The sequence below is a fragment of the Stigmatopora nigra genome, chromosome 10, assembly GCF_051989575.1.
Source record: "Stigmatopora nigra isolate UIUO_SnigA chromosome 10, RoL_Snig_1.1, whole genome shotgun sequence".
Taxonomy (NCBI): domain Eukaryota; kingdom Metazoa; phylum Chordata; class Actinopteri; order Syngnathiformes; family Syngnathidae; genus Stigmatopora; species Stigmatopora nigra.
In genome coordinates, this window is record NC_135517.1 from 679,809 (window position 1) to 698,512 (window position 18,704).

An 18,704-nucleotide genomic window follows, 5' to 3' on the forward strand; every position below is an offset into this window, starting at 1 on the left:
TGATTACGTGCACCTCACCTTTCTAGCTCGCTAGCTAGCTAGCTAACCAACCGGCCGAGACTCTGCTTCCCACGGCACAGTGACCACTTTTGCCTTTTTTTTTTTTTTTTTGTCCAAGCACCTGAAGTTAGTTTCCCCATTTTAGGAGCACGCCATCTTGGATTTGTGCAGATTTTTCGGAGACTTTGTTCAAAGCCGTGCCTGGATTTTGAGAAATCATCAGCTATGCATTGCGCATTCCTTGGATCCATCCACATTTTTTTCCCTCTTTTTAAAACAATCTAAACCATGATCCAGTTGGATTTTGATCCGGCACCCCAATGCATGTTCTTCAGGAAAAATGGCAGGACAGCAAAAGTCATGTGATGAAAAAGAAAGCACTTGGACATGCTAATGCTAATTCCTATTTATTTGTAGATTTTTTTAATTTCCTTTTTTTTTGAGCTGGCGTACAAATGTTGGCGTCCGCCATTGACGATGATAGACGTCCAATCAGTTTTGGAGAGGACATTTGGCTGGTGGGTTCATTTGGGGGCGTGGTTTATTTTTCAAGGGCTTTTTGCTGAGTGTTATCATTTAATAGGTTAGTTTTTAAAGTTGAATGTCGGATGTCAGGATGGATCATTTATTTTACCTTTATCAGATGTTGAGTTATTATTTAATTCTGTTTTTACTTTATTTAATTTGTTTTAATTTAATCGTCAATAGCTTTATATTATTTGGGTTTTTTTATGTAGAAATATTGAATAATTTTTTGCTTTATTTTCATTTGAGATTATTCAATTTTATTGTTTTGATTTTACTCATTAGTTTACATTTTAATATAATTTCTATATTTATACTATTTTGTATATTTTTTGTTGTTTTACTTCTATCCCTTTTTTCTTTTTAATTTGATTTAATTGACGTTATTATTTTGTTCTTCTGCTTCCCATTTTAATTGTACTAATTAACTACACTATTGTCTTTATTTTTGTAATTTCATATTCCCATGGGCTTCCTATTTGAATATTATTCTCTGCTTAATATTTCTAATATAATATTTATTGATTTATTTTTTTATTTTTGTCATTTTTAATCTTCAAAATCATAATCGTCCACCTAAATGTAATTTTCTAATCTATTTTTTTTAATAATTCCCCCTTTAACTTCTATTTATTTCTATTACATTTTAATATTCTTTATTTTTCCCCTTTCATTTTAATATATTTTCTCTCTTGATGCTAAATCTTTAATATTTTCCTTATTTTTCTCTTAATTTCACTAAGATTTTCTCGTATATCTATATTTACTTCAGCGATTGGACGCCTATAACGGCCAATGGCGCTGACCTTAACGTCCAAAAGGTTCCAAAAACATTTTTCTGTTTACAAACAAAAAGTAGCAAGGCACTGCATGGCCTTTATTTAGCTTTTTTTCCCCTTTGTCCCATTTTGTTGTCACCAGAGCTTGCGATCAAATGTCCAGGTGTTTAAAGAGTGAAAAGGACACCCTGCCCCGGTGTTGTCTTACTGCAGGAAACTGAAATATTAATGAACTTTTCTTGCGCTTGTTAAGAACTAAATGCCTTTTTTTTATTCGAAAACGGCAGCATTTCAAGATAGAAAAATCCTCCATGCCAAAAATTGGAAAACGAATGAAGGAAGGGGAAATGTAAGGGTTTATTTTAGTTTATTTTTTTAATTAACTATTTTTTTTTAATCGTCTTTGAATGGCTGACTGTCATCACACTGGAATGAATTTGCGTCTCGAATAAAAGATGACATCCAATTTGGATTAGATTCAGTTTTGTGTTTGGCCGCTAGGGGCCACTACTGTCATGCACAATTTTGCTTGTGGGAAAGTCGATGATTCATATTATTTCATTTAGTTTATTATTATTTGACAGTTCGTATTTTGCCTTCTATATTATTCTATATTATTTACGTATTTTTTTAAAAATATATTCGTAGAACAGCAGTACAAATTCCGTTATTTTTATATCTGATTAGATTTCATCCAATTTTTGAATTTTATTTTATTTTTCCATGTAACTTTAGCTGCCCCTTTTCATTTAATATGTAGTTTGGATTTATTTAATTACAGACTTATGTAATTAATTTGTTTTCCTACACCTGAAATATCGCTCGTACAGTCAAAACTCATCATAATTTGTAATGATAAAACTCATAATCACATTTTATTACTCAAAGCATTCATAATATACCAGAAATAACATTGCAGTGATTTTTTTGCACATATTTACACCACATAAATGGTTCTCTTTAACTGACATTTACATTTTGTGCTTCGTTGGAAAAAAAAAAAACGTTTACAGAAAAATAATGAAAGAAAATCCGTCTATGGTTCGATCAATAAAGCAATATAATCATAATCATATACGAAATTGGCCGAAGTAGCATCTTTTTTCGTTTTATAAATTAAACTCAAACCAACTAAAATCGCTTTATCCTCAGCTCTTAATAATATACTTGTGTTAAAGAACGCAATTTGAACGAGAATGGGTGATAGTATGAACAGTTTTGTTATTGGAACCACAAACCGGAAGTTGTCCGTTTATTTTTTATGTCCTGGTTCCTCGTGAGTCAATATTTAATTTAGCACGTATTGTTATGTATTTTATTATTTTTAAACTTCTGAGAATATTTACAGACAACAGTTGTAAATTGGTATATTGAAAGAAAACATTTATTTCCCCCTAAATCTCAGTTGATTAGTTTCTAAACTTTTAATTACTTGCACGTGTGGTTCCCGGAACAACACAACGTCGACATGAGTTTACAAGCCTCACCCGGACGGTAATATACAAACTACTTTCGTTTGACGAAAAAGTATTAAGTTTTATTTTTAAAATCATACTGTGAGCCTATATGCCTTCAAATGTATTTCAAAGCCACCGTTATATTTTAATTAAAAAAAATTGAGGCGTTTCATAGCAAGGAACGAAAGTGCTAATAGCTAATTTTATGCTAAGTGGATCATCAATTTATTAAAAGAAAAGCAACTTCAAACTTGTTCAGAGATTTAAACCAAACGGTGCTGTAGCGCGACCTGGTAATTAAACAAAATATGTTAATCATTATATGTTAATATGTTATAATTATTTGTCGCGTTTTGCATTTTTATTTATTTCTTTAGCCTGGTAGGAATGTTTTTGTTTTGGTCCACCGGAAGTCCACGAAAGCCTGTAAACATCCGGAAATTCAAAAATAGTGTTAAACACTAGTTCAAGTTAAAAAAAAAAAAAAAACAATAATAATTAAGTCAAAATTGAAACAGTCAGTTTTTTGCTCAAGACAAAATGAAACCATTGTCCAAGTTGTTTTGATTGACAAGCATAGTTTTCTAAATTAAGGCTCACACGGGGTGCACAAACTGATAAACAAGCCTTTGCGATACGTCCGGTTTTCGAATGATGCCCTTCTTGTAGTACTGGCGAATGGATCGGCTCAGCTTGTCATAATTCATGGCCGGTCGGTTCTTGCGGAGCCCCCACAGTCGCGCCACGTGGGCCGAGTCCTCGATTTTAAAGATTCCTCCAATCACATGAAGGCCACAAAATTCATGTCAATATCTCAAACTGCTAAAGTCGTACATAAACGCTCTTTATTTATCATCCGTCCTCCACCATTAAGTACCTTTGTCCTTGTTGAGCCATCGAATGCAGCGTCCGTAGTTGTGCGGTTTGAGTAGAAGTTCTCGTAGGAATTGCCACAAGTGGATGGGCTGCCCCGAACAGGAAGAATCCGCCTCGGACCAGAGGTCCTCGTGACCTGTGAGCAACCATAATTACAATTTTCAATGCAGGACTGACCCAGGTTCCCATCCCGCGTGGGTTTCCGCTAGGAGGTTCAGAAAATGAAGGAATAAATAGTATTGTCGTGGCATTCACCTTGACTTTTGTGGTCTCCAACTGTGCATCTTTCTTTCATCCAGGCGGCTGTTGACGAGAAGACGTGACCATGAATGACAAGATGGACGCAATGGCGTGCAAGCCGGACCACTCACTTGACTTCCAGATGTCCAAGTGCGCGTGGAGCGTGTCCCCGCACTGCGGCGAGCGCTGTCGGAAGTCGTCCTCGCTCATGGCGCACAAGTCCTTCCCGCTCAACTCCTGGAAGGTCCGTCCGGCGTGAGGGAGCCGGTACAAATGCTCCGTCCACAACAGCCACTTCTGGACGTTGCCCACGTTCCACTCCACCGGATCTGGACACAAAATGGAAGACCCGAGATCAGCAGTCGCCTAAAAATAAAGGTAAGTGGATGTCCTGTACTTGTCAGACTAAAAAATTGAAACTTGGACATTTTAGATATATAATATTTAGTTTTTTTCCCCTAAATGGATTAAAAGCCCTGAATATTCTGTGTTATAGATCTAAAACAATGTTTATTTTAGCTTTTAAACAAATATTTTTAGATTTTACAAAATGATTTTTGAACTAAAAACAGAAAAAAAATGATTAAAAAATGACAATCATTGATTTAAAAGGGGGAAAATCAGAAAATTAAATATACATCTCTACTCTTCATTTGAATTTGATCCTAAAACAAAAAGTCGACACTCATGATTAACTTTCCCGGGCCGCACAAAATGATGTGGCGGGCCAGATTTGGCCCCCGGGCCGCCACTTTGACAACCCTGCTCTACAGGGTTAAGGCTAGGGACTGCTGGACCCAACACTAGAACACCCCCAATGGGTTTACCCCTGTACCCAAGCTTATCTGGGATGGCAGCCACAGCTAGTGTTCCCTCACTTGCGCTCCTCAGTAGTTGCGCTTCCCTCTCAGGAAGACCACCGCCGACCTTTGGCGGCCATTCCCCAAAGTCGCAAAGCTCTCTCCCTAACCGACGCGGCTGGTGAACAAAGAGGCCATTAGCCCTTCCTCAGCCTCAGCGCAGAGGGCCTATTTATCTTGCGATCTGGAAGCTTGTTGAACTCCAAAAGCAAGACGTGGCATCCCACATGACAGATCTGTTCCTCCTCCATCATATCCCGAGTGGCGCAAAGCCGTGTTTACCCAAAGCAGGATGCGTTTAATCCCCACCTTTGCATCGCTACCGTCGGCTCGTGACGGCCGCGTCCACGAGTACACTGTCGCCGGGTGGGCGAGGCCTCTTCAAACATGGGACAGGGAGAGCGCTCGGGTGCTCCGGCGCCCCGTCGTCATTAAAAAAAGTATTGACTTTGCAACTACCCAAGGATGACAATTTTTTCCAGCGGAACGGCAACTGCGTTGGTTCAACTGTGGTTTTTACGCGCCTCCCTCGCCGTTTCGCCATCCGTCAGACGGAGACAAAAACGAGGCGACGGGAATTGGTGTCAAAGTGGCGGCCCGGGGGCCAAATCTGGCCCGACGAATCATTTTGTGCGGCCCGAGAAAGTAAATCATTAATGCAACTTTCTATTTTAGGATCAAATTAGAATGAAAAGTATGAATGTATTTTAAATTTCCTGATTTTCCAACTTTTAAATCATTCATTGTCATTTTTTAATCATTTTTTTCTGTTTTTAGTTCAAAAATCCTCTTGTAAAATCCAAAAATACATTAAAAAAGCCCAAACAAACATGGTTTAAGATCTATAAAAAAACGGAATATTCAGGGCTTTTAATCCAGTTCATTTAATCCATTTATAATTAAAAAAAAATCTAAATATTCTATCAAAAATGACATTAGACCTACCGGGCGTGATGTTAAGCAGCTTACAGGCAGTCTCGATATCCTTGAGTACCTCCCCCACCACCATGCTCTGCACTTGCTCCAGGGAGCGTTCCTCCTCCGGACCGTCCATCCCGGGCGAAAGCCCCCTCTCCTGGCTGTCGATGACGGGGCACTGCTCGGGTTCCTCCCCGGTCGCGGTCCCCCCGGGATCCGGGGAGGCCTGGGAGGCCTTGACCAGCCAGGCGGCGTCCTCCGTGGCCAACATGTCGAAGCAGGGCAGGTAGAGGCCCGGTACCCCCCCGACTTTGGCGTCTACCGTCACGTCCCACGCTTGCCCGGAATCTCCGCTTCGCTCCATGACGGTCAAAGGGTCCTCCGACATCCCCATGGGCGCGCCGTAAACGGCAATTTCCGATAAACTGAAAGAATTGGACATGGCGATACCTACAGAGTGAAGGAAATGATATTTCGTAGCATTATTATATAATTATAATTGAAAAATAGAGCAGTTTCGCACAATTGTGAGAATCTTTTGGTTAGATTTTGTGAAAAATCATTAATTTTCTGAACTGCTTGTCCTCACAAGGCTCGCGGGGGGTGCTGGAGCCTATCCCAGCTAACTACAGGCACCAGGCAGGAGCCAATTTGAATCAGTGACCAGCCAATCACAGTCGCCCAATCAATTATTCGTAGCTAAGGGCAATTTAGAGTGCTAAATTAGCCTAGCATGCATGTTTTTAAGATGTGGGAGGAAACTATAGTACTCAAAAAACCCACAGAAGGCCAGGGAGAACATACTAACTCCTGGGATCGAACCCAATCATTTTGTAAAATCTAAAAATATATTTAAAAAAAGCTAGAAATAAAAATTGTTCTAGATCTATAAAAAACTGAAAATTCACAGCTTTTAATCCATTTCATTTAATCCAAACCAACCCGATTTTGAAACCCTTACGCTAAACCGTCCAATAAGGGCGTCGATCCCGCGGCGGGTCCGGGACCACGCTAGGTCGGAGCTAAATTTGCGGATCAACGGTCCGGAATGGTCAGTGACCCAAGGTCGACCCGCTTTACTCGCTTAACTTTGAAGGCCACCTCGTCAGCTGGAGACTTTTTAATCAAACTCGGCTCGCGTAGGGCGCCGGAACACCAAAAAAAAACTATCACAAGAAAGGCCACCCTGTTTTTTTTTTTTTACATCTCCGTTTACGACACCCGTCTTTTCGTGTGCCCGACGCAGCTGGCGGGCGAGAAGTGGCTAGCCGGGAAGCTTATCAGCAATAAAGAAACGCTTCGCCGAACACATGTGATCTGTTTGCCCAAAGTCTTTAAAGGAATTCCACTGCGTCCAATAAGGAGCCAATCGGAAGCTTTCCAGCTGACCAGCTGTGGCCTTTGTTTGTTCCAAAACTCTTAAAACAATTTAGATTTCGTTAGCATAAAGCCATAAAGACATTTCTAGGTCGGCAAAGCTCCAGTCGCTTGTTGCCGGGCGGAATTAGCCGCACGGGGCGCAGTCTTCGCTGCCCATTGGTCGATGCAATTGATTGAATTGATTGATAGCCAACGAGCTAACCAGTTAGCCGCTCCATCCGTACATCATGGAGTCCGTTAGCTAGTGACTTAAACAGTCTCCCGGTTAGCGCTTAGCTCCTTTCGTTTATTTCTTTTCACGCTCGTCCGTCCGATTTGAAATGAAGTTATCGGCAAAGAAAAAGGAGCTTGGCCCCTGGTGGTTGGAGCCAATGATTGGGAGCCAATGATTGGACGCCCCCCCACTGGCAAGTCTCCTTCTTTTATCTCCTTTTATGTGGCTTCTCAGCCACGGCGGAGTGGAACTGCGCGCCAGCTTGCGCTAAGCCCATTAGCAAAGCTAATTTAGCCGTATGAACATTTCTGCCAAAGGACAGAGGGGACGCCCTAGGTGGGAGGGGGGGGGGGGGGACACTTTAGACACTTTAAACACTTTGGACACGCGGGGGCTTAAATCCCTCACTGATCTCTAAATGAGTTTGCTCCAGTCGCCCATATTCATTTGGGGGGTATTAGACTCCATTTGTCGGGGTGGTCAAGGCTTTTTTGGGGGGGGAGGGGGGCATCGCTTCCGCATCAGTCTTCCCATTGTGTCGCAATGTTTACCTGTCTCTCTTATGTAACTATACCTATGTGTGTATATGTGTACATGTATGTGTGTATATGTATATATATATATATGTGTGTATAAGTGTGTGTGTATGTATGTGTATATATATATATATATATATATATATATATATATATATATATATATATATATATATATATATATATATATATATATATATATATATATATATATATATATATATATATATATATATATATATGCCAATGTGACTTTATAGAACTAGTTTTGTACCTCTGATAACTGAAAAAAAGTAATATATTGAATCAATTTTTCAACACTATAAAAAGTTTTGAGTGCACGAAAAGTAGCTTATCAAAGAAAATGAAAAATAATAGTATACTAATATTGAAATTCAAGTAAATCGTTTGTCTAATGTGTAACTTTTCTCCAAATCCTAATGAACAAAAAAAAGTCGGCAAATTGCTCCATTTTTCCCATATCTTCTTAAAATGAAGAAATAAGTGAAATGTAAGGAAATAGCCCATTTTGACTGCTCCCATTCATATTCTCTCCTGCATTTTAAAAACCATTTTTGAAATACTCCAAAAGGCTAAAACCAACCGCCTTACCTGCTTCCAAATCCTAAAATGCGCGTTCCCGACAGCTTCAATTTGCGATTGCGGACTGGCTCGATGGACCGGCTCACATGGGCCAACAACAACGACAACAAAAACATAAACTAAAAAAATGCCCCCCTAAAAAAGCCCTCTTCACTGTGTCAAGGTAATGTTGAGTATAAAATTGAGGGCAGAGCATCGGCGTAAGTCAAAGCTGGGAGTCAAAGCACCTGCTGGGGAGGCCGGCCGGCACCACGCAAGGACCAATTCCCGCTCCATTGACGGCTATTCAAATTTATAGGCCGCCTTGTTTACATAAAGTGCCGGAACGTGCGTGTGTGCGCGTGCGGGGGCTCAGTGCTCGCTCTTCATCCCGTTGGAGGAAAGTGAAAAGAAATTCTTTGGAATTTCGAGGGAGGTGGGTGCGGTTTGCGTGGAGGGTCTCGCATTTCTGGGGACCTGGGTTTGATTCCCAGGTGGGTAGATGCTGTGTGGAGTTGACATGTACTCGTGTTTCCTCCAATTCCTCAAGAATATGCATGCTAGGCTAATTGTACTGTAAATTTGGGAGTCCGGCTCGCATCCTTAGGGTTGTGGGTTCGATTCCCAGATGGGTAGACGCTGTATGGAGTTGGTATGTTCTTGTGGATTATCTTTGGGTACTCTTGTTTCCCCCTTTTCCTCAAAAATATCCATGCTAGGCTAATTGTACTGTAAATTTGGGTGTCAGCCTTGCATTTCTGAAGTCGAGGGTTCAATTCCAGGTTGGTCCTCGCTGTGTGGGGTTTGTGTGGCTTTTCTCAAGGTGCTCCAGTTTCCTCCCAAAGCTAAAAAATATGCATGCTAGACTAATTGTATGCTAAATTGTCCCAAGCTATAAGTGATTGGTTGTTGTTTTCCCCCCTTTGCCCGGCTGTCAATCTATTCAGGATGTCCCTTGCCTGTAATTAGCTGGAATAAGCTCTAGCACCCCCCACGTTTGACGTTGATTTTGAAAGTGGGCGGAGGTTTAAAATGTCTTGACGTTCCTTGTTCTCGCTCTAACATGTCTCTCATTTGCATGGCAGTTTCTCCGAGGGCGGCGAGGAACGTTCCTTTGGACGCCCAACGACGTCGTCACGCTTCACTTTGTCCACGTGGTGAGTCATCGGCAAGCGCAGGTGCTCCAGCTCCGCCCACCCCACCACAGATTGGTCGCCAAAAGACTTCACGGCAGGTACAATTTTTTTTTCTTGAAAACCAGTTTTAGTAATTCTCAGGAAAAACGGTTTGATTTAGATTTAAGTGATTTGAAATAGCACATAAGTAGTTTAAAAATCTTGAATTCTACCTTAAAATTAAAAAAAAGCATAAATATAAGCAAGCTCAAGTCATGACGTCATATTTTTTCCATTTATTCTCCATTCCAAAATACACGTCCAGATGTGTAATCATGATAAAATTTGCTTTTTTTGAGGACCATTTGGAGCGTGAAAAAAAAAAACTCCTTGAAGCCGTGAACAACCAAAGTCCCCCCCCCCCCCTCCCCCCAAAAAAAACAGATCCCTTCTGCTATGGATGACGTCAGACGTCATTCGCCGTCCATGGCAGTTAACGATAAAAAAAAAAAAAAAACTTTAGCCGTCAGGAATTAATCATATTTGTGCAAAGAGCAGTAACAGAAGTTCAGTGCTGAATTCGTCCGTCCGTTATTTTGATTTCTAGCACCACCTGCTGGCCATAAAAAGTACAAATAAATAACGCGGATGATTGTGAGCGATTCAGATTCACGCATGCGCGCTCGCACTCTCAAACACAGCTAAAACGTGGAAAAATACAAGCACTCACCAAGCAAAATAAACTTTTTTTTTCATTCCTTTTTTGTTTTGTTTTTTTGTGTTAAATCCCTCCCCCCGCGTTGTTGGAAAGCTCGCCCTGAAAAACGAGCAACGTCGCCCGCCCACGTTGTTCCCGTAGTGCCCGTGAAGGGGGTTTGGTGGAGGGGGGCGGGGCTATCCGGGTGACCCGGATGCTCGAAATTGAGAAGAACAAAAATAATCATACGCATAATAAAACCGTAAAAAAATTCAATCTTTAAGAAGCGTTCGCAGGTGTGGGCGGGACTTTTGGGCCGCCTTCCGCGTGCAAAGAGGGGGCGGAGCAAGGGGGCGTGGCGTGGCGTTTAGTCGTGGAGAGTCGTCGGTAAACAACAGTTCCTCCGAGCGCCCGTTTCAGGATCCGTGCGATAGGGGGCACTCTAGCTTTGTCCAAAAGGATGAGGTCCTTCCACACCCTGAAAAAAAATAAATAAAGTTAAGAAGTACGTTTTCGTTCACTATGATTAATAATATTTTCATATATTTTTCAGACATTAACTTAAAATGTGCTATCATATTAAATGCTAATTATTTTCTAATAAACAAATAGTTGTGTTTGGAAAGTTAGCATTAGCATTAGCAGAAGGGCGTACCTGCCCACGTGTCGCCGGCGTCCGATTGTCGGCCGGCCCGTCGGCGTTTGGCGACGGCGCCTCGTCGGCGTCTCGTTTGTTTTTATGGGGCGAGGCGAAGGGGTTGAAGTCGTCCTGTACGTCGCGTTGGGGTTGCGTGTTGAATTCCGTCTCGAAGGACGACAGCTGTTGCGTCACCCCCAGGAGGCCGCCCACCTCCACGCTTAGGATCACCCAGATCACGTCTGGACACCAAAAAAAATTTGGGGGGTGAATTTTAATGTGCATGGCAACAAGAGATCAGCGTGGCTATGGTTAGCATGCTAGCAGACATCAGAAATCAGCCCCTTGTTCTCATTAGGGAGATGTTTTTGTTGTTGTGGGTGGGGCCAAGGTCGCTTTAGGATCTTATTTCATTATGAAGCCTTTTTGATGACTTTTTTTGAATGAACGGCGTGCAAAATATTGTCATACCTCCATAGAATAAACCGGCGGCGGTGCACATCCTCCACTGGCCTTGGTACATGCCGGGGGAGGCGGGGCTCCTCATCTGCACGCTGACGTCGGCCACTTGCCGCGGCTCCAGACACTTGACCATCACCGCGTTGACGTGACCGAACTGGTCGCCGCCGATGTACTTGAGGCACACGCCCGCCGGCCACGACTCGCCACCTGCGACCAAAAAAAAAGGTGCGTTGAGGGAGGCGCCGTGGAAATGTTTTGTTTGTTATGGCATGCACACCCGAGTTCTGTATCCTCCAGGTTTTGGTGAAGGGCGTGTCCGGAGGCACCGATTCGCCCTCTCCGATGGTCACGTCTTCCACGAAGGACATGGCGGGCGCGTTGACGCTGGGACTCTCGAAGTCGTAGTAAGCCCCGATGGCCGCCTGGAGGTTCCTGGTGGTGGGGTGAGTTCAGTCAAAAAATATTTTCAGTTTATCGGGTGTAAGCATGCTAGCATCCTGAGCGATCAGGTATTAAAATGACGTCATACTTTTCATGAAGTGGAAATGTGATATGAACTTTCTTCTGACCCAATATGGCGCCCATAAAAAAAAGAGGCGCCTTCCGTTGATTTAAATGAATTCAGATTTAAAGCATTGTCTGTATGTAAAAAGTACAGTTTCAGTACACTATTATTTAGCTTATTTATTGACATCAGTGGCATTCAAATTCTAAAAATGGACCAAACTATTTCCAAGCCTTGGCCTCGTTTCAAAGCGATGCAAAAAATATAAAAAAAATAAATAATATTCCCCATTTCGGCAATATTGACCTTCAATTTGTTTAAATTCCTTAAGTGAAAATGTACTATTAGCTAGCCAGCTAATACTCGCTTACGGCAGTGTCATTACATTTTTAAGAATCAAATTATTTGTCAGTCCACATTACAAAACGATATTTAGTCCATTTTGTTTCCCAAAATAGTGTAAGACTTGTTTATTTCCGCCTACGCATCCGGACCCGTGACGTCACACGACCGCGTACGTTACGTGGCTGACGTAACGTCGAACGAGTGGTAGCCCGAGCGCGGGCTAGCTCAAGCCAGAGGCTCGCCAAGCTTTCCAAAGCACCTCGGTGCTCGAATAAGCATGCTTTCCCCTTTCAAATTCGAACGTCGAACGTGCGCGAAGCCCTTTCCGACGACGAACGGTGAAATAAAAGCGAAAGTAACTCCCTAACTCAACTCGCTGCTTCGCCTCCATTTTCTGAGCACGTCAAAGCTAACGAGCTAATTGATGCGGCTAACTCACCCGTCCCGTGACATAACAAGCAAGACATGCCGAGACATGACACCCGCGGAGCTCTACTCCTCCTCCTCATCGTCCTCATCCCCGCACTCACCAGTTGGTCATGTCCAGGAAGAAGGCGCAGCCGGCCGGGTTGAGCTGGAAGCCCAGCAGCCTCTGGAACTCTGTGATGAGGACGTCCTTGTCCGTGGTGCCCATGCAGCTGAACTTCTGCATGAGCTCCGCGTCCACGTCCATGTCCGTGCCCTCCATGAGGGTGGCGAGGGACAGGAGGGGAGGAGGAGGGCGGGCTAAGGGGTGGGGGAAGCCTCTCTCTCTCTCTCAGTCGGGTCCGAGGCCTCGTCTAGCCATAACAAGCTGCCCAACCGCCACAACAACAAGCGTCAATGCGCATGGCACGACAAGGGGGACGAAGTTTGACGTTGCAACAAGCTAGCGCGTCACCTGCGCCAATCACGTCGTTGCTGATGACGTCGTCTGTTGCTATTTGCAGACCTCTTCCGATTGGCTCATCGCTCGCTATCATAAATTGCCGTACTGTTTTATTTTTTATTATTATTATTTTTTGGCGAAGGACAAGTTAAAATATGGACATGATTTTTCTTGGTGCTTCGATATTATAGCGTTACAGTGATCGTAAATTACTTTGTTTCTTAGATAGTCACTTAAGCTGTGCTAGAACTTTTTTGGCAAACAGGGGTGACTATACCGCTATTATTATTTACTTTTTTGAATGTAAGCAAGCTTTGTGTTAGACAAAACGTTGTTTACGTTGTATACTCTCCGGAACAATTTATGGACATGAGATGTTCTACTGGGAATCTTTATGGAGAACACCAGGTTAGCGCAGTCAACCAATGGTGTTAGTCGTCGTCACTTCTCGGTCGTTTTGCATCGTTGTTCTTCGCCTATTATTACCTTTTTATTATTTTAATGGATGAAATGTCTTCTCCTGAGAAAATCCTACCTAACAAAACAATGTCAGATTAAACTAACCAAAATAAAGGCAGCAGAATGTCCAGACACAATCGGATGTGACGTGATTACATGCCGCCGCCTTAGCGGATGTGACGTACGCTCTCCCGGCGTATATGTTAGTGCCGCAAAACACGCGAATTCATCCCTGTCAAATTAGACTTCTGGCACCTTCCCTATTGGAATTCTCAATGAGGTAATTTCATTTAATACTATGCAAAAATTGATGTTAGTCAAATAACAATTACGAAGGAAGGTGACTTTGTCATTTTATCTGGTATTGTGCCAGGTACAGGGTTCATGGCTCGGGTTGTTGGTCCCGTCTCTTCCTTCTTGGACCCCTACCGGTCCGGACACGCGTAGTCCGGGTCTATAGCGGTCCGGGTCCAGCTGGTTCCCAAGTTCTGAAGGAACGAGTGCTGTCTGTCTTACAGGTACATCACTCATATGTTAATTTAAATGTAATTTAATGTAAAGCTGTTTTATGGTTGTTGATTGGTTTCCTGACTTTTAGTAGTCATTATAACCTGTAACATGTCCAAATGAATGTTTGTCAATGTAAAACTTGTTTATTTTGTTAGTCACAAGCTCATTTTAGGGGGGGGGGGATTTAACGGGGATACGCTACTCATTTATTTTTGATAATTCTATTTTTTTTTTTGTTCAGCACGCAGGTCGACTAGGACAACAATGGAGTCAAAAGTCAGCCAAAATGGCCGCCGCCACCATGAACCGCTGGTGGGAGAAGTACGAGGAGTTTGTGGGTCTCATCGAGGTGCGCCACGCTCAGACTAAAGTCACCGAGGTCAGTAAACACCCGTAAATCATTTGAACAGAGACGGCGCTCCCTCCACGTTTGTCATAACGCCGTCAATTCTGTCTCGACCAGGCCGAGGCCGAGTTCCTGGTTTCCAGGGGGGTCGTCCGCGAGGCCCACGCCGGCCTGGAGGCCACGGCCAAGCGCGTGAAAGAGGCCCGCGCCCGCCTGGACCGCGTGTCCCGGGATGAGGCGCATTATCTGGAATTGGCCACACTGGAGCATAAACTTTTGCAGGAGGAACGGCGCCTGCGGGCGGCTCACGGCCAGGCCGAGGCGGCCGAGCGCGAGCGCTTCGCCGCCTTCTCGGCCGCCGTGCGGGAGAGTCACGAGAAGGAGCGGTCGCGGGCCGAGCGCACCAAGAACTGGTCGCTGGTTGGATCCGTGCTCGGAGCGCTCATCGGCGTCTTGGGGTCCACGTATGTCAATCGAGTGCGCTTGCAGGTAAGGGAGTGGACGCCATTCGGGCTCAGTTTTTTAAAGTTCATAAAAATGTGAAAATCCACGCCGTAACTTGTAATTGAAACCCACTATAGTAGCACGGCAGTAAATATTGTTACACTATTGACCTTCTGAAAAAATAATCGGTCATATTTTTTTACCTGATCATAATATTTTGCGTCAAAAATGATATTCCAGGAGCTGAAAAGTCTTCTGCTGGAGGCCCAGAAAGGTCCGGAAACCCTTCAGGAAGCCCTCCGAGTCCAAGCCGGCAACCATCGCTCGCAACAAGAAGAACTGGCGGCGCTCATCCACGGCCTCAGGACGGCCGTCCCCCGTGGGCCCGAGTCCGGAGCGTCCCAGGCCCCGCCCCCTCTGGAGACCCAGCCCATCCTCGCCGCGCTTTCGCCCCAGATGTCCGAGCTCCGCCGAGACGTGGGCGGAGTCCGCGGCGAGCTCTCCCGTGTGAGGAAACTCCTGGAAGTCGGGGCTCGCCGGGGACCCCAACAGATGACGTCATCGGGTGACACGAGGAGGACACTGTGCAACGCCGCCATCTCGTACACGGCCGCCGCCTTCACTGTGGCGGCCGTATACGCGCTCCTCCGGGGGGCCACTTAAAAGGTAATCAAGACTGAATGCTGCATGGTTGGTTGTGGCCAGCAGAGGGCGACAAAGCCCACCAGAGACACGTATCATTGAATTCAATGCTTTTGTCATTATACAAGTAGAATTAGATTTAAAGCTTTCACCACAGTGCTTAAATAACTTTAAACAGACAAATAAATCATAAATACGTAACAAATGAATCTATTATTAGTCCAAGTCAGAGAAATTTATGAGAAATATGATTGACGTTTGATTATAATTATTCAATTGGTTAAACATGGGCATTTATGGTATATAATATTTGGTCATATTGCACTTTTTTTTAGATCAAAACGGTGCAGGAAATATTATTTAGTATTATCTAATTGGTTGTCATTGGCAACAGGACGTCCTTGTGTACGCCAGGCTACCCATTTGAAATGGATTTGACGGTGAAAACTGTCAATGGCGGTGAATAAGTTCAGTGGCTAATCTTACAGAGATATAAAGATCATCTTTTATCAAATGTGCATCTCGTCTATGACTATTGTTTCCTTCGGAATTGTTTGTCGACATGAAATGATTACGATAAAACCAAAAATGTGGATCAAATCTCTCATTCCTTTGCTTTTATCTCCTCCCGCAAAGATTCAACGACAAAGACGTTTTTTATGCTGCAACGACATTTGAGCAAAGGTGAGTACATTTTATAAAAAAAATCTTAAATTATGGTTGTAATTTTCCATGAGCGTCAGTCATCCCGCGTAAATCCCGCAACAGCTGAGCTGTCTTTTCTTAGCACAAACCTCATTTCCTCATTCCAAACTCAAAAAGTCACGGAAAGAAGATCCCTGTGAAGATTAGCCTTTGCGACATTGGGGAATATTTCATTTCTGTCTGACAATATTTCATAAGCTCAATTCATCATTTTAATTTTTTTCTTTTTTTAGGGAACCTCATCATGTCAAGAAGAAGCCACATTTTTCTTGTGGGAGGAGCATCACGTGACCATGAAATCCGGTCAGTGTGTGTGTGTGTGTGTGTGTGTGTACATAAAAGCCGTGACACTTTTAAACAAGCGATGTCTTGAAGGCCGTTTGTTTTTATGAGCGAGCTAATTATTTAACAGCTTCCTTCCGCTAACATAGTTAATTTTTCTTGGGGGGAATCGATCACGGGACGCCGACCCTCCACACTATTCCAAATCCACTGTTTAGACAATCTGCATTCCATCTAGTTTGATTTTTTTAATTTTTATGGTTTGATCGGAACAGGGCGACATGCGGGAATGGTTAAAAATCGAGTTTATGTTTGTGGTTAGTCATTTTTTTTAAATAAACCGATAAATGAAAGGAAAATTAATTTATGGCAATGTTTTGCATTCTTTAATAATCATCAAGAAAACATCCTGAGGCTTTTAGGTACGATATAACTTGGTGTTAACCTTAAAATAAGTTTAAAAAGTAAAAACATGCTTAAAAATCCAACTTTAAATAGTAAATGATTGCTTGTTATATATATTTCCCCCTCTTAAAGTTTAAAACATCCATTTAGATTCTAAATGTCATTTTTGCTGCCATCTACTGGTGCTTGAGCGCCAGTAAAACTTTTCTGAACAATTTTATAGCCAAAAATGTGCAAAAAATCCATTAAAAAATGTTGTCTAAACCAAAATGGATCAATAATTGCTAATATTACAACGTTAGATACAAAAATCGATCCGGATGTATGTACAGTAATCCCTCAAATAGCGCGGTTTCTCTACATCGTAGATTCATTTCTTGGAGACTTTTTTTAAATGATTTTTTTTCTAAGTACTTACAAAAGTCTATTTATTTATTTTTAAATTAAGGGTGACCCTAATTGCGTTTTTTTTTTCGTTTATCACGGCCATGTTTGGTCTTCGTTAACCGGACATTGATTGCCGTCAATGGCACAAACGTCGAATAAAATAGCGGTGGAAAAATGTAAGGGGAAGGAAACGCGTTTCCACCACGGAGGTCAGCCAGTTCAACCAACCGGGGATTAGTTTGCGGGGGTGAGTGTCTAGACGCCTCGTGTGCCTGTGAAAAAGTGTCGCTATAGAAATTTGGGGGGGGGGCATTATGTCGGGAACGCCATTCTGCGCCCGGGGGTCGCCGAGTTCACCCGCTGGCGTCTCCTACTTAACTTTTCTACATCCAATTGAATTGGGGGATCAAAAAATGGCGCTCACGGGTAAAAAGTTAGTCGCCGAGGCGCTTAACAACGAGAAATTGCGGTCAAGCACCCCCAGGTCGTCTTCTCTGGACTTTCTTTTCATGGAGATGGTTTGTTAAAGATATTTGGGGAGTTGGCGACCGATCGTTCCGATGAAAAGTAGACAAACACAAAGGTTTTTCTAGCTTATGTTTCCCGAAAAGGTTCGCGCGTCAATGCGGGGTGCCTTAGCAACGCTGTTGACGCCAGTGTGTTTAGAAGATTGATTGGCGTTCCAAATATAGGTTTGTTGAAGGGCTGGCTGTAAAACTTAGGACATAAAGAGACAACATTTTAGTGTGAGAGTCAAGAGACAGACAACAGAAATTCATTATTAATTTATATCATTATTATTTAACCTTAACCTCTGCCAAATTATTTTTGAAATATTTGTTTTTAGTGTTTTTTTTTTTTTAAGAGAAAAAATGACAGAAACTAAAGATGAAGGAAAAGGCCACAGTCGATACAAAATATGATAAGAAGCGAAGAGCCGCATGTGGCTCGGGAGCCACGTTTTGGCCACTCCTGCACAATTGAATGCAAACAAGTGAGAAATTAGTTTGTTTTAAAATAATCAAGTCGCTCTCTTCAGCATTTTGATTTTTGGCTCCTTCAGATAAACTTTTTAATGATTTTTTTTTAAACCAAGCCCCCCAAAACCGGTTTGAGCCAGCTCCATGAAATTTGGGATATGTAGAAAAATGTGACCTATCAAAAAAGTCTCAATGACCGTGACAACGTTTTGACATTTTGCAGGACCAAAGCATTGCAATTTATGTAATCGCCTACTTTTCACCCAGTTAAAAATTTACAGAATGAATTTTCATAAAATAGCTCTTATCAACTAAAACCACTCTTTCGTTGTTTCTACGTCTCACCCTGAATAAAATATAGTCCCCAATTTGATTCCTTATCTCCTGTCATCTTAATAATGCAATTACATAATCGGGCAAAGTATGCTAATGCTAAATAATGCATAATGCTAAGTGTGTTGCTCCAGTGGAAGAATACAGAAGGCCCGCCTTTTCAATGATTAACAGGAAATTATCTTCTGCAATCTGACAAAGTGACCATAAAAATT

The 18,704-nt window shown here is 42.6% G+C and overlaps 3 protein-coding genes and 1 long non-coding RNA gene across 4 annotated transcripts; 2 read left to right on the forward strand and 2 right to left on the reverse strand.

Moving 5' to 3' along the window:
- Positions 1 to 1,959: 1,959 nt before the first annotated feature.
- Positions 1,960 to 9,722, forward strand: LOC144203192 (uncharacterized). The gene is made up of 3 exons (XR_013327620.1): positions 1,960 to 2,798; positions 3,937 to 4,255; positions 9,453 to 9,722. It is a non-coding gene; the product is annotated as an uncharacterized LOC144203192 (long non-coding RNA).
- spdef (SAM pointed domain containing ets transcription factor) lies at positions 2,161 to 8,637 on the reverse strand. The gene is made up of 6 exons (XM_077726547.1): positions 8,398 to 8,637; positions 5,683 to 6,105; positions 4,009 to 4,206; positions 3,893 to 3,940; positions 3,639 to 3,773; positions 2,161 to 3,536 (listed from the first exon to the last, which is right to left on the reverse strand). The coding sequence occupies exons 2-6, from the start codon at positions 6,095 to 6,097 to the stop codon at positions 3,358 to 3,360; spliced, it is 975 nt and encodes a 324-aa protein (XP_077582673.1). The 5' UTR covers positions 6,098 to 6,105; positions 8,398 to 8,637; the 3' UTR covers positions 2,161 to 3,357.
- Positions 9,723 to 9,924: 202 nt separating the features above from the next.
- On the reverse strand, positions 9,925 to 12,985 carry ilrun (inflammation and lipid regulator with UBA-like and NBR1-like domains). The gene is made up of 5 exons (XM_077726867.1): positions 12,659 to 12,985; positions 11,556 to 11,710; positions 11,288 to 11,485; positions 10,835 to 11,058; positions 9,925 to 10,657 (listed from the first exon to the last, which is right to left on the reverse strand). The coding sequence occupies exons 1-5, from the start codon at positions 12,814 to 12,816 to the stop codon at positions 10,622 to 10,624; spliced, it is 771 nt and encodes a 256-aa protein (XP_077582993.1). The 5' UTR covers positions 12,817 to 12,985; the 3' UTR covers positions 9,925 to 10,621.
- On the forward strand, positions 12,884 to 16,463 carry ccdc51 (coiled-coil domain containing 51). Its single transcript, XM_077726866.1, has 7 exons — positions 12,884 to 13,735; positions 13,829 to 13,973; positions 14,207 to 14,344; positions 14,429 to 14,800; positions 14,996 to 15,421; positions 16,034 to 16,081; positions 16,336 to 16,463. Exons 1-5 carry the CDS (start codon positions 13,656 to 13,658, stop codon positions 15,416 to 15,418), a joined length of 1,158 nt encoding a protein of 385 aa, XP_077582992.1. The 5' UTR covers positions 12,884 to 13,655; the 3' UTR covers positions 15,419 to 15,421; positions 16,034 to 16,081; positions 16,336 to 16,463.
- Positions 16,464 to 18,704: the final 2,241 nt, after the last annotated feature.